Source organism: Erythrolamprus reginae, chromosome 2 (genome assembly GCF_031021105.1).
Source record: "Erythrolamprus reginae isolate rEryReg1 chromosome 2, rEryReg1.hap1, whole genome shotgun sequence".
NCBI classification, from domain to species: Eukaryota; Metazoa; Chordata; class Lepidosauria; order Squamata; family Dipsadidae; genus Erythrolamprus; species Erythrolamprus reginae.
The window spans coordinates 177,505,578-177,519,849 of NC_091951.1; the positions used below are offsets into that span (position 1 = coordinate 177,505,578).

At 38.6% G+C, this 14,272-nt stretch overlaps 1 protein-coding gene across 2 annotated transcripts in view; it reads right to left on the reverse strand.

Moving 5' to 3' along the window:
* The window catches only part of DIP2B (disco interacting protein 2 homolog B), a 250,046-nt gene that overhangs the window by 66,316 nt on the left and 169,458 nt on the right, over positions 1 to 14,272 (reverse strand). For both annotated transcript variants that reach the window (XM_070740523.1, XM_070740522.1), the window contains exon 4: positions 12,936 to 13,061. In XM_070740523.1, the coding sequence (XP_070596624.1) occupies positions 12,936 to 13,061 (126 nt within the window). The remainder of the gene's footprint in view (positions 1 to 12,935; positions 13,062 to 14,272) is intronic.

Sequence of the window (14,272 nt, forward strand, 5' to 3'; positions counted from 1 at the left end):
CAAACCAAGAATATATCAAATCACAAGTGAAAAGTACTAAAGCAAGCAACATATTACCAGTGTCATGTGGCAACTGAAACAGGTCTTTGCAAAAAGAAATGAAAGAAAAAGAAGAAAACTCAACAACAAAATCCAGCTATTAGTAAAAAGTCTCCCTTAACAGGCATCTCATTTCTTTTAATATTGCCGACAATACAAATAGAATTTAGACATATACAGCTTCACAGTGCTTTACAGTCCTCACTAAGTGGTTTACAGGGTCAGCATATTGCCTCCAACAATCTGGGTCATTTTACGTTTATGGAAGGCCGAGTTAACCTTGAACTGGTGGGAATTGAACAGCTGAACTGCAGCCAGCAGTCAGCAGAAGTAGCCTGCAGTACTCCATTGTAACTACTTTACCACCTTGGCTCTTACCCAGCAACCTGGGCAAATCTAATTTGATTTTTAAAAAAAGCTAGAATAAAATATTAATACTACTAAGTTAATAAAGGTTTGAAGAAGCCAAGAAATTGAGCACTTGCACTGGCATCAGAACTGAGATTCATTTCTCAGATAATGTAATGATATGAGGAGATGACCTTGGGAGACCAGGCGAATAGGTGCTGCCTAGGGAATGGTCAGATAAGCATTATCCAGTGGATGGAGCAAGAGGCTCAGGAGGAATTCTACCCAAATTACCACCTACCAAAGCAAGGGCAAGGAGAATTGGACTTTCATACTTGCAAGATTGTGCATTGCGTATGTTTGAGACGTTGAGTCCCATCCAGCACTAAAGATGGCAAAATATCAGATTCGGAAGGCTTTAAGATCCAAACTCAATCTTGCCAACAGTCAGTTGAAGCCTGTTGTTCTCCCTACAGCCTTCAGGCACTGGCATTACTCAGTTCATCAGGGACAGAAATGAAATAATTACAAGGGTCAGCCAGAAAGTAATGCACCAAATTTTTTTTCTCAGGCTACAGTAATGGAACGAATGTGAAACTTTAGTTATACATTATTTGAATTGTCAGGTGCGCATGTGTAAATTTTGTGTTTTTTCAGACAGATCGAGTAGCTGCGGCAGTGTTTCGAAATGGCACCTCCTCGCCTTTCATAAGTTATTAAAAACTCATCTTTTCCGCCATGGGGAAATTAACACACACACCCATTGTCAAGGTTGGTGTATGGTTTGATTGGATTGTGTGATTATTTTATTATAAGGGTTTTAAATTGTTTTTTTTTTAATTGGATTTGTACACTGTTTATGTAATTGTGAGCCGCCCAGTCCTCAGAGAGGGGTGGTATACAAATCTAATAAACTATTATTAAATTATTATTATTATCTGTAAGTGATATACGTTACAAGCAGCGTGTCGTCATTGAATTTCTCACTGCGGAAAAAGAAACTGTTGGGAACATTCATAAATGTTTGTGAAGAGTTTATGGAGAATCTCCATGGATCTGAATGGATGACATTTTGAGGATGACGAAGAGGTGATTCACACAGTGCAGAAATGGCTTCGTGACCAGAACAAGGAGTGGTACCGACAGCACATACATGCCTTTGTGTTTCACTGGAGGAAGGCCACAGAACGGGATGGATATTACGTGGAAAAATAAGGAGTGTAGAAGAAACATCATTCTTTCTTGTGTGTGATTTTCATTGTGTTCAGTAAATAATTGTTGGAGGGAAAAAAAATGTGGTGCAATACTTTCTGGGCGACCCTAGCAGATATTATCAATTTACTCACTCATCCTTAATGGAGAACAATCTTACTATGGGGCTTCATGTAAATGTTAAATAGGGCTGGAGAGAAGTTCTGAAGGAGCCCACATAGTCTTTGCATGATCTTTCTCTCCCAATCAATACTAACTGATATCAGTCCTGTAGGAATAAAGAGAACCAGCCAAATACTCTGCCATCAGCCCAATATTCTGCCACCCATTGCACCAATCCAAAAGGATACCATGGCTGAAAGGGACCAAGAAGTCAAGAAAAGCCAGGATGGATGCATGCATTACCCATCGCAGAAACTTGCTGCTGACCCAGATCAACCAAAAGCATGACCAATGTTTGTTTCTGTTCCATGTTCTGTTCTGTCTGGGTCACTCCGGAAGCCAAGACCAACCCAAAAAGAGAAGCCAGACACACCGATAAAAGGCAAAGGCAGTTTATAAAATTCAAGAAAAAACACAGGTAACAGAAAATGTCCTTACAAACAGGAAAACGCTGTATCTTCAGATATATCCACGAAGGCAAAAGTCCATGCAGCAATACAGGATTCTTGCTGCCAATACGAGGCTGTAGATAGCACACCTACACCTCCCACGGGTCTTCCAAACTGCTGGGTCACAAGCCAGGAACAGAGACGCCGAGAACAAAGCAGGACACCGTAACTCCAATTGATAACACTCCACATGGCTTCAAGGGCTTGCCTGCCTTTTAAACCCTGCTAAGGAGGACCACACCCAAGCCCAGCTGTTCCTAATTCAGTGCTGATAATACTTCTTTAATTGCTCCTTTCTCTGATCTGAACGTCTCTGTCGCATGTCAATGACGGCTTGTGCGTCATCACCTAATGACTCCAAGCTACTGGCTGGGGAGAGCCCCCCCCCCGGGGCTCTCATGCTGTTCTCCTTCATCCCATTCCTGACTTTCCTCTCCCCCGTCCGACTGTTCAGCCCCCTCCTCTGGGCATGGAGCCAGCAGAGAGCCTCAGGCTGAACCACAACATGTTCAAACCTGAATCTGGCCTGAAAGGGGTCCAGATAATCTGCCGGCTGAAGTTGCTGCACAATCATCTTCTCCAAAACTTTCCTATAAAAAAAGTAGGTTGGATGCCGGACAAATGTCATCTAGTGTAAGGTAAAGGAACAATCTCATCTCTCAAGGATGAATTCACCACTGCTAGATCCCACCTTACATGTCACTCCCTGCCCTGGGCAATCTTGTTCAACTAGGAAGGGAGCTGATCTAATAAGCAAGTGGCTGAGCTCACAGTCATAAGGATCATATCCATTCCCTCAGGCCCAACAGATACAAACCCTTCTTTATAACAACAGGGCAAGTTATTTCCTCCAGGCACCCCCATGGGACATGTAACAAGGCTGTCATCTAACTGGGAAAAATTCAAGTGATTTTTGTCTGACACTTGCTCTGAAAATTCCCAGACACAATTTTGTAAGTGAATTGCCTGATTCATGATCCACACTAGAAGGGTTTGGGTACCCAGAACAAGACTATTGGGAGACAATCTGTGGACACAATAAGGTCAGATAGGTCTTGTCACTTCATCACCTTTACCACCGTAGTTAGGCCTTAATAGCAGCTTTCACCTATGTTCAGTTGAATTCATCCTTCGATGACCTCTGACCAATGGGAGATTATTCTTTTCTCAGTGAAGGATGGCACTAGAGAATCACATGACTACCAGAATATGATCTGTCCATGACTAAGAGTCATAGATAAATCCCCCAATTCCAGATCCTTATTGGATTTCCTCTCAAAACCGATAGGGATCATTACCCATCACTTGATTTTCCTCTTTCGTTAATGAGATTGAGAGTCGGAGGGGGAGACAATGATTTTATTGCTCTTCCTAGGAGTCTTCATATAGCAAAACCTATAGCTTTTCAGCTCAGCTGATATACTCTCTCTTAAACGCTGAAAAATCAAGAGAAAGAATGTCAATGAAGCCTTAGGGATAGATCATCAAATAACTTTTTATAATTTATATATCCTCCTGGCTTCTTTTAAAAATATACATTCAAACCTGATTGAGTGGGAATGGGTCTAGGCAAAACCTAATTTGAGGCCTGTGCTATGGCCAGAAGCAAAAATGAACTCCACTAATAGCAAGTACTGCATCTGATAAACAAACAATATAAGATTCTCCAGGGTGGCAACAAGATTACAAGCCAACACTGCACGGAAACTGATTAATTAGTGCAAGAAGAATACAGTGTAGTAAATTTCTCCTTTCCATCAATAGAACTTAAAATAGCATGCTGGAAAGAAAAATAATTTAATCTGATACTGAGGAATACATTGTTTTTCCTAGTGGGTTCAAAACTATCCTCTGGATAGGAAAATGAGCAGCTGGCTCCTGCCTTCATTTGATAATCAGTGGGATCTAAAATTAATACAGGTCCAAGTATCAAATAAGTTCAGAACATTCCATTCCTCTTCCAGCCCATGCCAATCCCATTCTGAAGGTGGCCTGGGGATTTTTAGAACTGAACCTCATAACCAGAAGTGGCTTATTTTTGGAGTATGGTATAGAAATGGGGCTGGACTACATGTATAACATGGAAGCCCATGTCCATTTGCAGAACTGATTTCACATGAAGAACAGTTACAGTAGTGTGGTCTGGAGAAGCAACAGAAGACTCTAGAGTTCTCTGGAATGTTCTTTTCCCAGAATGACAGGTTCCACACATTTTGAATTTAGACATGAAATAAAAGGATAGTTATTGTTGCAGAGCAAAAAACAACAACAAACCCACTATATTTTAAATGTCAAGACCAGCAAACACTTTTGCAAAGTTAATTGCATATGAATATTTTGCAGGATTATATAACTGAGCTACTAAAAAAAGAGGCCACATAAATAATTAAACATTAAAACAATCAACGCTGTGGAATAAAATTAGAACTGGCAAAGACAATGTATGGCTGAATATAAAAGTACAATTATCCTTTCCTCCTCATTTTTTAATTTTATTTTGCTATGCTAGGCAAGACTAAATTAGTAAATTTAATTTTGTTCAATCTAATAAAAGCATCATTTTAAAAGTTAAAAAAGACCAGCAGCCAACTTGAAACTTTGTTGCTTTATTCCTTTTATAGTTGCCCTCACCAACTTCAAATTTAATATTCATAACAGTAACGAAAAGGAAAAAGAAATCCTGGACAATTATGATATAAACAGATATCCTCTCACACCTCAATTGTAATATTGCTTAAAATTATTTGTCCCTTTATCAAAAACTCCATGGTTCAACAATCCATTATATTATTGTGTATATCTCTGTTCAGTGTTGTATTATAATTATTTGAGTCAAACTCTACCCTACTATTTGAAAAATCCATATTATTGATCTCCATTATTGATAGATTTCAAATACTAAGGCATATAGAAAAGAAGAACAAGTTACCGGTAATCTTTAATACAGAGAGGTTCATAGTCAGTAGAACAGAAACTGGAACCAATCTTTATTAAATATTGTCTGTGGTATTCAACTTGTACAGAACAATTTTCTTTTTGAATAAACTTCATTGAAAGTTAATTTCATATTATTTAAAGCTACCCTGCAGTGATTTATCTGGACAGGACATTCAAAACAATTATTTCAGAGGGGAAAATTATGTACTATCATTATACAAAAATATATTTTCCCACTATTTAAGAATGAAAATGAAACTGATCTGCGGGAACTGATGAGATGATGGGACAAGGTAAGAGGATATATAGTCAGTAGAATTTGAGACCAAGCTATAAGGAATAAATTGGAATCACTTTATAATATGTAAATAGGTATATTGCTCTTGAGTTAAAATAGTACATACAAAATATGCCCCCATTTTGGTGGAGGGTGAGGATGTTGTTTGGTGGTGGGTACTAATCACTGAGCACTTATTATATGTTGTGTTTGTGTTTTATATTATAAAATCAATAAAAATATTTTAAAAAGAGAGAGATCCTATGCCAAAGAAAACCCCACCCCATGCAGTTTAATTCATTTTTGTCATATTTACCTTTCTCCAAATACTTAAAATTAAACTTTAGAACTGCCCCCTGCCATTTGTTTTTATTTGAATCAGGACAGGAAATTAGCTGTTTTGATCTGGTGAAAACGTATTGAGGAAAGCTGGATTCTAAGAGATTAAAATGATTTTAAAATTGGAGGAAGAAACATAAATAAGCTGCACGTTGCCTATGATATTACTGATGGCAGAAAATGCAAATGATCTGCAAGCTCTGCCAAGGGAAATCTAGGGGATTATAGTGAATAAATAAGACCAAGATTAAATATAAAGAAGAGCAAGTAATGACAACCAGCCCAGGCTTTTAATTTTTTTACTACTGGTTCTGGGGGCATGGCTTGCTTGGTGGGTGTGGCTTAGTGGGGTCATGTGACTAGCAGGTGTGGCCAGCTCGACGTCACTCACGGCAAGGTGGGGTGTAGCTGCATGGCTGCAAAGCTCCCCCCGTCCCTGTCACTTTTGCAACACCGGCAGCTTGAGGAAACGCTAGCCTGGCAGGGACCGGGGGGGCAGGGGTAGGCTAGCGCAAATGCTTGCCTGTGAGTAGGCAGGAGGAGGCCATTCTGTGGATGAAGGCAGGGCGAGTGTCCTGCGGGTGAGATGGGTGAGCAACCAGAGAGAACCAATTCGGGGTCATAGCCAGCCAGCCATCGCTACTGGCTCGGCAACCCAAACCAAATTACCGCTAATGGTTCACCTGAACCGGTGCCAACCTGTAGTAACCCATCACTGAACCAGCTTTAGAGCTAGCAATGAATAAACTGAAGTGGTAGATAGCTTCTGTCTTTTAGGATTATCAGCAGTAAAGAAACTAGCAGTTAAGAAACATATCACATACTACCATGTGGTAAGAGTAGCAGTGAATACCTTGGGAAATAAATATTCAGGCAGCATAATGTATCTCTAATAATAAAGATCAAAATTGCCATTTTCGAAGTCAATGGTAGAAAAGACTTTTGTGAATGTCTTGAATAGCCAAGAAACTAATGGATCACAGTACATAGTTGTCACACAAATTAATATACTCTGGACACATGTGTACGCTAGGTCATCTCGAGAAGTCTATAATACTGGAAAGGTGGAACGAAAGAGGAAAGACCAACAGCAAGGAGGAGGGACTGAATCACTGTGGTGATATACATACACCACTGGAAGACCTGATGGGTCAGAAAAACCTGAAGGTACACAGTTGGAAAACCTGAAGAACAAATCACCCTGAAGAGTCAACACCAACTTCAGTTGAGAAAGTTACCTGACAATTTTTATACTGTACCAAAATAAATAAAAGAGTCAAAGCACAATGCAACTCATCCCCAAAATGATAATAGTATGATTAATTATATACAAGCAATATTTAATTATTTTTCTTTTAGTCATATTACTATTCAGATAACTTGGGGATGAACTTTTAGATCATGGTCTCTGTGAAACCACATGGAACCTTAGTTTTGAATCTCCAAAAAAATGTATATCCTTTCTTTAAAATTCATAAATTCTCTTCCTTGTGAGTGAGAAGGAAGTGAGATATGGAAGAAAGTCTGAAGTTTACTGGTATTTGTTGACTGGGGAATCAAAGTTTTTGTTATATGTGAATTGACCCAAGGTCAACTATTGTGGTTACTCCTGGTACAGGTTACAATACATTATTTTACTTGACTTGTACAAGATAAGAAATCCTGAATCCACGGATAAATAGCTATACCAAGCTGGCTTATGGAAATAGCTATTTATTTAGTACCTACACAGTAGGTTCTACTTTAATACACTGCTTTAATATAAAGCACAGTAGATACATTTGAGGGGGGGTGCAGAATGAAATGTACTTTGACCTTGAATCTTTGTTATACAGTATATGTAGTTGTTTGTTCACGTGTTGCTTGACATGTCTTAGTAATATATAAGGCACACAATGGACTCCTACAAATGGAGAGGGTGAAGTAATATAATCTCATGACATTAGGGAATGAATTCAGGCTTACAAAGAGAAATAAGAAAGCTGTAATTCAAGCCTTCTGAAATACAGAATATTTGTACAATTAGATCACATATGAATAATTTGGGAACCTCCAAACTGATCTACATGCTGCAAATCTGACCGCCCCCTTTGCCCTCCATATTCAACAAATGCAATATTCTATATTTGATCCAAACAAGAGAAATTGTTAACATTTGTTATGGTTTCAGGCGACTTGTACATAATAAAAAAATATGCAAAATTACTAAGGTGTTTAACAAAGGAGATTATTTCTTCAAAATCATACAAGAAAATTGATACAAGATGCTATTACGTTGTTATGCTATTACGTTGTGAGCTGCCCTGAGTCCTCAGAGAGGGGTGGCATACAAAACCAATAAATAAATAAGTTTAAAAAATACTAATGGTATACAAAAATTGGAAATATGTATTCATTTCCAACCTGAAACAACTGTATTAAGTTCAAAGTACAGTACTATACTTTCGAAATGAGAGGCAGCCTCCATCAAATACAAACAGTTCTTTTGCATTGAAGCAGGGAATCTTGAATCTGGGGAGGTACAATGTGAAATGTTTTGTACAATCTTAATAAATAAATAAATACACTACAAAACAGAGCTTCTGTTTCATTTTGGCCACTAACCTGGAAGATTTTGTTTTCCTATTAATATGACACCAATATTTAGTTTTATGTCCTGAAATGAAGCCAGCATGACTATTTCTTATACAGTATACATTCGTTCATTACTCCTAATTTCAATATAGATTTGTTGACTTTCATAGGTGAGAAAAACTGTTCACATAAGCATGTACATCTATACATTGTAAATATGCTTGTGGAAGCAATATTTTGAGAAATCATTCTTGGGGGGGGGGGGAATTCCAATATTATTACACTTCTGCTTTAAAATCTGAATTAATTTCCTCTGTAACAGTCACTTCATAGTAAATAGTGATAGTATTACATCTGAATTAAAAAGGAACGTACATAGTCAATGACACTTATCTGCAGTTTAATGTAAATACCAGCACTGCCTTTTAGTGTGTCACCATTATTTAATATTAAAAGAGACAACTATGGCTAATTTCTTGGGAGCAAATACTATTGAGCTTAATGGTTTTCCTTCTAAGTCAACATTCATAGGATGACAGTTTGTCTTTGACGCCCCTTAATCCTGTTTTCCAACTATATGGACCATAAACCAAAATTTCATCTTGATTTATTTTTCTCAACCTCCTGTCTTTCAGATGTTTCAGCTTGTAAAATTCTTAACTCCAAAAATGATGCTAGCCAAGTAGCCCAAAGTTTGAAGTAGACCGGGAGGCTATATAAATGTTTTAAATACGCAAACAAGAAGTAATGAATTCTGCTTTTGCTTTTAAATGTGGTTCTGTTTGAACTGTGCACTAAGCACTCTTTGCACACTCTGATGGATACACCCAAGCAAATCCATGGAAACTCCCCTAGCAAGACTTAGTCCCCAAATACATTTATAAAGTGTCTTTTTGAACATGAATCACTGTTCAGTTTTTACAATCAGCTGCGACTGAGAAACCTTCTTTCTAAGGAGCCAAGAATCATGAATCCTGGAAGTAAGTAGGCCATTGAGCTAGGGAGTATTACAGTGCCTACTCTGCAAGTCCCAGCTTGCAACAGATCTACACTTTTCAAATAGAAAAAGCCCTGGGTTTGTTTGGGTTTTTTTTTTGACAATGTTAAAATACTGTTGTAAGAGCTATTACAATATGAAAACCAGAAATTCCACAGATGATATAACACTCCTTTGTCTCTTCAACGGTTTTACATTTTAAAATATATTCAGTTTTGATAAGCATATCACTTGCCTGCTTACTATCTGTATCTACTATCTATTCTTACTATCCGCACTTCCTTATGACCAGAAGTAAACTGTTAGGCCCAAGTCTGGAGGTACGATAGTACGCCAAAGTAGGACTAGAAATATAGTCAACTCTCACCCTGGTGTGAAGCTATAATTTCTTCTCAAGCTAAGGGAAGGTTCATAATGCTGCAGTCTTGCTTTGTACATAACCTCTTTTCTCTTCTATTGTCCTTATTTGTTGCCAAAAGCTGCAGCAAAGACCTGGGTCACATTTCGGTTCTCATAACACAAAGCCACTAACACCTCTGGAAAATACCTGCAGCATTGCAGTTTGTTGACCATCCCTCTTTTGTAGGGAAATCAACCTCGGTGTACATGTATCTAAAAACGTAATATACCATGTTTTTCAGAGTATAAGATGCACCTTTCCGCGCCCCCCCCCCCAAGGAGGGTGGAAATGTCGATGCGTCTTATACAATGAATACAGTCATTTTTGTTGTCCCAAAGCCCTGCCCTCGCGTCCCATTTTTGTGAAAAATAGGGCCCCCTTTTTTTTTTTTTGCAAAAATGGGGTGGACAGAGGGTCCAGGAAGAATGCAGAGTGCTGGGGATGGCAAAAATGCTCCCATTTTTTTAGAAAAAGGGGGAAAACAGCCCATTTTTCATAAAAATTGGGGCATTTTTCCCATCCCTCCCCTGCTCAGGGGAGCCCCATGCTAAGGATGCATTCATCGTTCTGTTGGCCAAGCAGCTGTGCCTGGCAGAAGATTCACTTACTCTGGCAAATTCTTTCTCCAAGGCACCGGCTTCCACGCTGCTATCAGTGGCTTGTAAATTGGAGGGGATGGAAGAGCTACCCCCTCCGAACAACTTTCTGAGCTGGCTGCACAGCGTGGCTAACCAACAGAGCTCCGATTACGGTTCGGCAATTTAAAGGAGCCCTGGCCACTTTCCAGCTGGAGAAGCAGGCAGTGGAGGGCACTGCAAATTCGCAGAGCCTTCGTGTGTAAACTACACACCACTTCCTGTTTCAGCTAAGAGGTCTGATTGAGAGAAGAAAGGGAAAGTTCAAGAGTTCTCTACCAGGGATAATTAAAAACTCAAACCAACTACAGTAGCTCAAACTCAGGAGCTAAGCAAATTGCATCCAAGAGCTGAGACCGCATTGAAAAACTGGAGACCGTTACTGGGGGGGCATGTCTTCAGTTATTCCATACAGTCATAGAACTAGAGGACTAGAATGACCCACCCTGGACTCCCCCGTCAATCAGAGCATGGAGAATAACTTAACTGCAAACTTGTTTAGGGATTAATATCTGGAAAATAGTAAGTAATGATAGTCTCACCCTCAAAGGGAGAAGTTAATATGGTAGTATTCCTCCCATCCTTCTCAAGACTGGTGATAGACATGAGGGAGGAGGATAAATATGAATGGAACAAGGTCCCTTTCCAATCCATCACCATTTGAGAAAGCAGAAACTTTTATCATGCCTAACTGTATGTAAACTAAAAAGACAAGACATTTTCTTTTCATGCTATTTATTCATTAAATTTCTACAGACTCTACAGGAACATGAGAAATCAATTGGATATGGAAATCAAGCCTGCTTGGCCTTTGCTTTTATTTGAATGAGAAAAAAACAAACTTATAAAGAAAAGGCATGAAAAGACATTTAACGCAGTTCCTCTCTCTTCATTCATCTTTCCAACTGAGAAGAGAAAGGTGCTGTCAGTCTTACAGCAATTGAAGTTATTTCATTGGCTGCGTTGATTGGAAATCTCAACAAATAGGGAATGCCACATTCTCTATGAACAACAATCTCCACTAAATAAATATTTTATTATTGCCATTGTATGTATATACACAGTATATCCATACAACAAAATTCATATACGCCTAAAGACAGACCCAACACACATAACAATCCCCAAAACATTCATCTATTTCATATATCAATCACTAGCAATGACCATTTTAAAAAAGATAACATCAGGTATATTATCCGGAGAGGTGGGTATGGAATCTCAATTGTGCCACACAGAATCCCTCCACATTAATGAAATCTATTCTGAATAGATAACAGTACATATGTCTTCCATGGACATTGTTAGGGACATTCTGGATCAATAAACTAAATGATGTATATACATTCTATTTCACTTCAGAGACTTCTTAAAGCAAACAAAGCATACTTGGGGAGACAACAATCTTCAAAAGGTGAACAAAAATTTAAAAGCCAAAAAGAAGTTGTTGTTGTTGTTGTTGTTGTTGTTGTTATTATTATTATTATTATTATTAATTAGATTTGTATGCCGCCCCTCTCCGAAGACTCGGAGCGGCTCACAACACATAAAGTTCATAGTTTCCTTTAAAGGGAAAGGTGATACATATTTGATATGTAAAAAAATATTTTTCAAAATGTGACTCATTTACCAAAAAAAAAGTTAGTACAAATTCTCATTGGTATAAAATCAAAACTATACTAGAACAAATCACCTCCCAGACCATCCATGCAAAACCCGAACTATTTTTATTAGGAATCATAAGACAAAATTTTAATAAAGAAAACAGATATATTATAATTCACATTATTACAGCTGCAAGGATTCTATACGCACAATACTGGAAACAGGGAAAAAAACCCAACCGTTTTATCTCTTTTGATTAAAATAATGGAATGTGCAGAAATGTCCAAGCTAACAATGGAACTGCAAAATAAGGATGAGACAGATTTCTACAAAGCATGGGACAAATGGTACCATTGGTTAAAAAAAAGAAATTACTTAAAAATTATACATCAAGAAAAATGTCCAACTAAAACAACGTGTAAAACCAGTAAACTACGACATGAATCATAATATCAAATTGAAACGATAAACTGTAAACATCGATCGATACAAATTTTGAACTACAAAGAATCTGAATGAACAAACCCTTAAACCACTGATAAATGTTGGCACTAGCAACTACGTCAAATACATATGGATAAAACTTCAGGAAAATCTACACCACCTATATGCTTGAACCACAGGCCGCAAAACATGGAAGCCCCAGCTCTAACGCTGGCCCTCCACACTCTGCTTACCACTTTTTTCTTGCTCTATTTTTCTATCCTTCCTCCTCTTGTATTTCTTTCCCTTCTTTCTAAATCCCTTTCCCTTTCTTCCTTCCTCCTTCCCCACTCACGCATGCTATATAAGTAAACTATAATTGCTAGAATGTACATTATATATATCCCCCTTACTTTTCTGTACCCTGTTTTTAATGTGTATATCCAATAAACATATTTTTTTTTAAAAGCAAAAAAAAAGTTAGTACAAATTCAAGCTCTCAGAAAGGAAATCAATTGGTTCCCAGTTGATTTCTAACCTGGAGGCGTGCAGGCATCAGCCGGAGACTGTACAAACGTGGAGCGCCTTTTTGTGGGCATAGGCAGGGCCATCTTCTGTTCCTTATGTTTTGCCAATGCAGCTTGCACTGCCTCCGTATGGATGTCTGAAAAATAGAAGCAAATCCAGAATAAGAAGAGCATTGCATGGTAAGAGCAGAGCCTTTAATCATATGTCTAAAACAGAGGTATCCTTTTATAGCCATTTAGCAAACTGATCGTGAAGCCATACAGCAAAGCTAAGCATATAATTGCTAACAACAGAAGCTGAACAAAGTTGTATCATTTCATTTTTTTTAGACACATCCTACACAAACTGACATAGTGCCTCTGAAAGCTTCGCCGATTTCACAGAATATGAACTTCTGTTGATCTATGGGATAGAATACTTTAAAACAATAAACATTTATACTTGCATGCTTTTCTGAAGAAAATTCCAAATGAATAAAATGAATTATTAAACATATTTAATGGGTAAGTGTGGTTACATCCAGAGTGCAGAGATTTTTTCTCTCTTTAGAAATACTCTCCTTTTCTGCAGCTCTTATGTCTCTAATCAACTGATCCAGAGAATTGGAAATCTTTTTGAATAACATGGGCTGATACTATGCTGGTTCTGGGACTAATATACTGTAATTTCCTTTCTCATTCTCGAAGCAGGAATTTCTGATGTAGTATACTGTATATAACTTAAAGATAAAGATACACTATCTGATTTCTAATTCAACATTTCACGCAAATTTGACACATTCTCCACTAATGTTAATGTTTATAAGTAGTGTTGGGCGAACCAAACTTGCAAAGTTCGGGTTCATGCCGAACTTTGCAGTATTCGGCATGCCAAACCTGAACTTTTTAAAAAGTTCGGGTTCGGCGTTCACTCGAACACCGCGAAGTGCCACCGCCCGGAAGGAGAGTGGGGAATCCCATTGTGGAATTCCCCACCTCCTTTTGTTTGCGGCGCTGCAAGCAAAAGGATGTGGGGAATCCCATGATGGGATTCTGGGCGCGGGGCTTTGACGTCACGAAAACTCCTTCCTGGCCTGCCGAAACGGGGAGGAAGGAGTCTCCATGACGTCAAAGCCCCACCCCCGGAATCCCATCATGGGATTCCCTACCTCCTTTTGCTTGCAGCGCCGCTGTAGCATCCTTTTCCGTAAAAGTAAAAGGAAGCAAAAGGAGGTGAGGAATTCCCCACTTCCTTATTTATTTTTACAGAAAAGGATGTCGCAGCAGTACTGCTGCTGTTCGGGTTCGGCGAACTCACCCGAACTTCACGGCAAAGTTCGGCTGAACTCACCGAACCCGAACTTCGTTG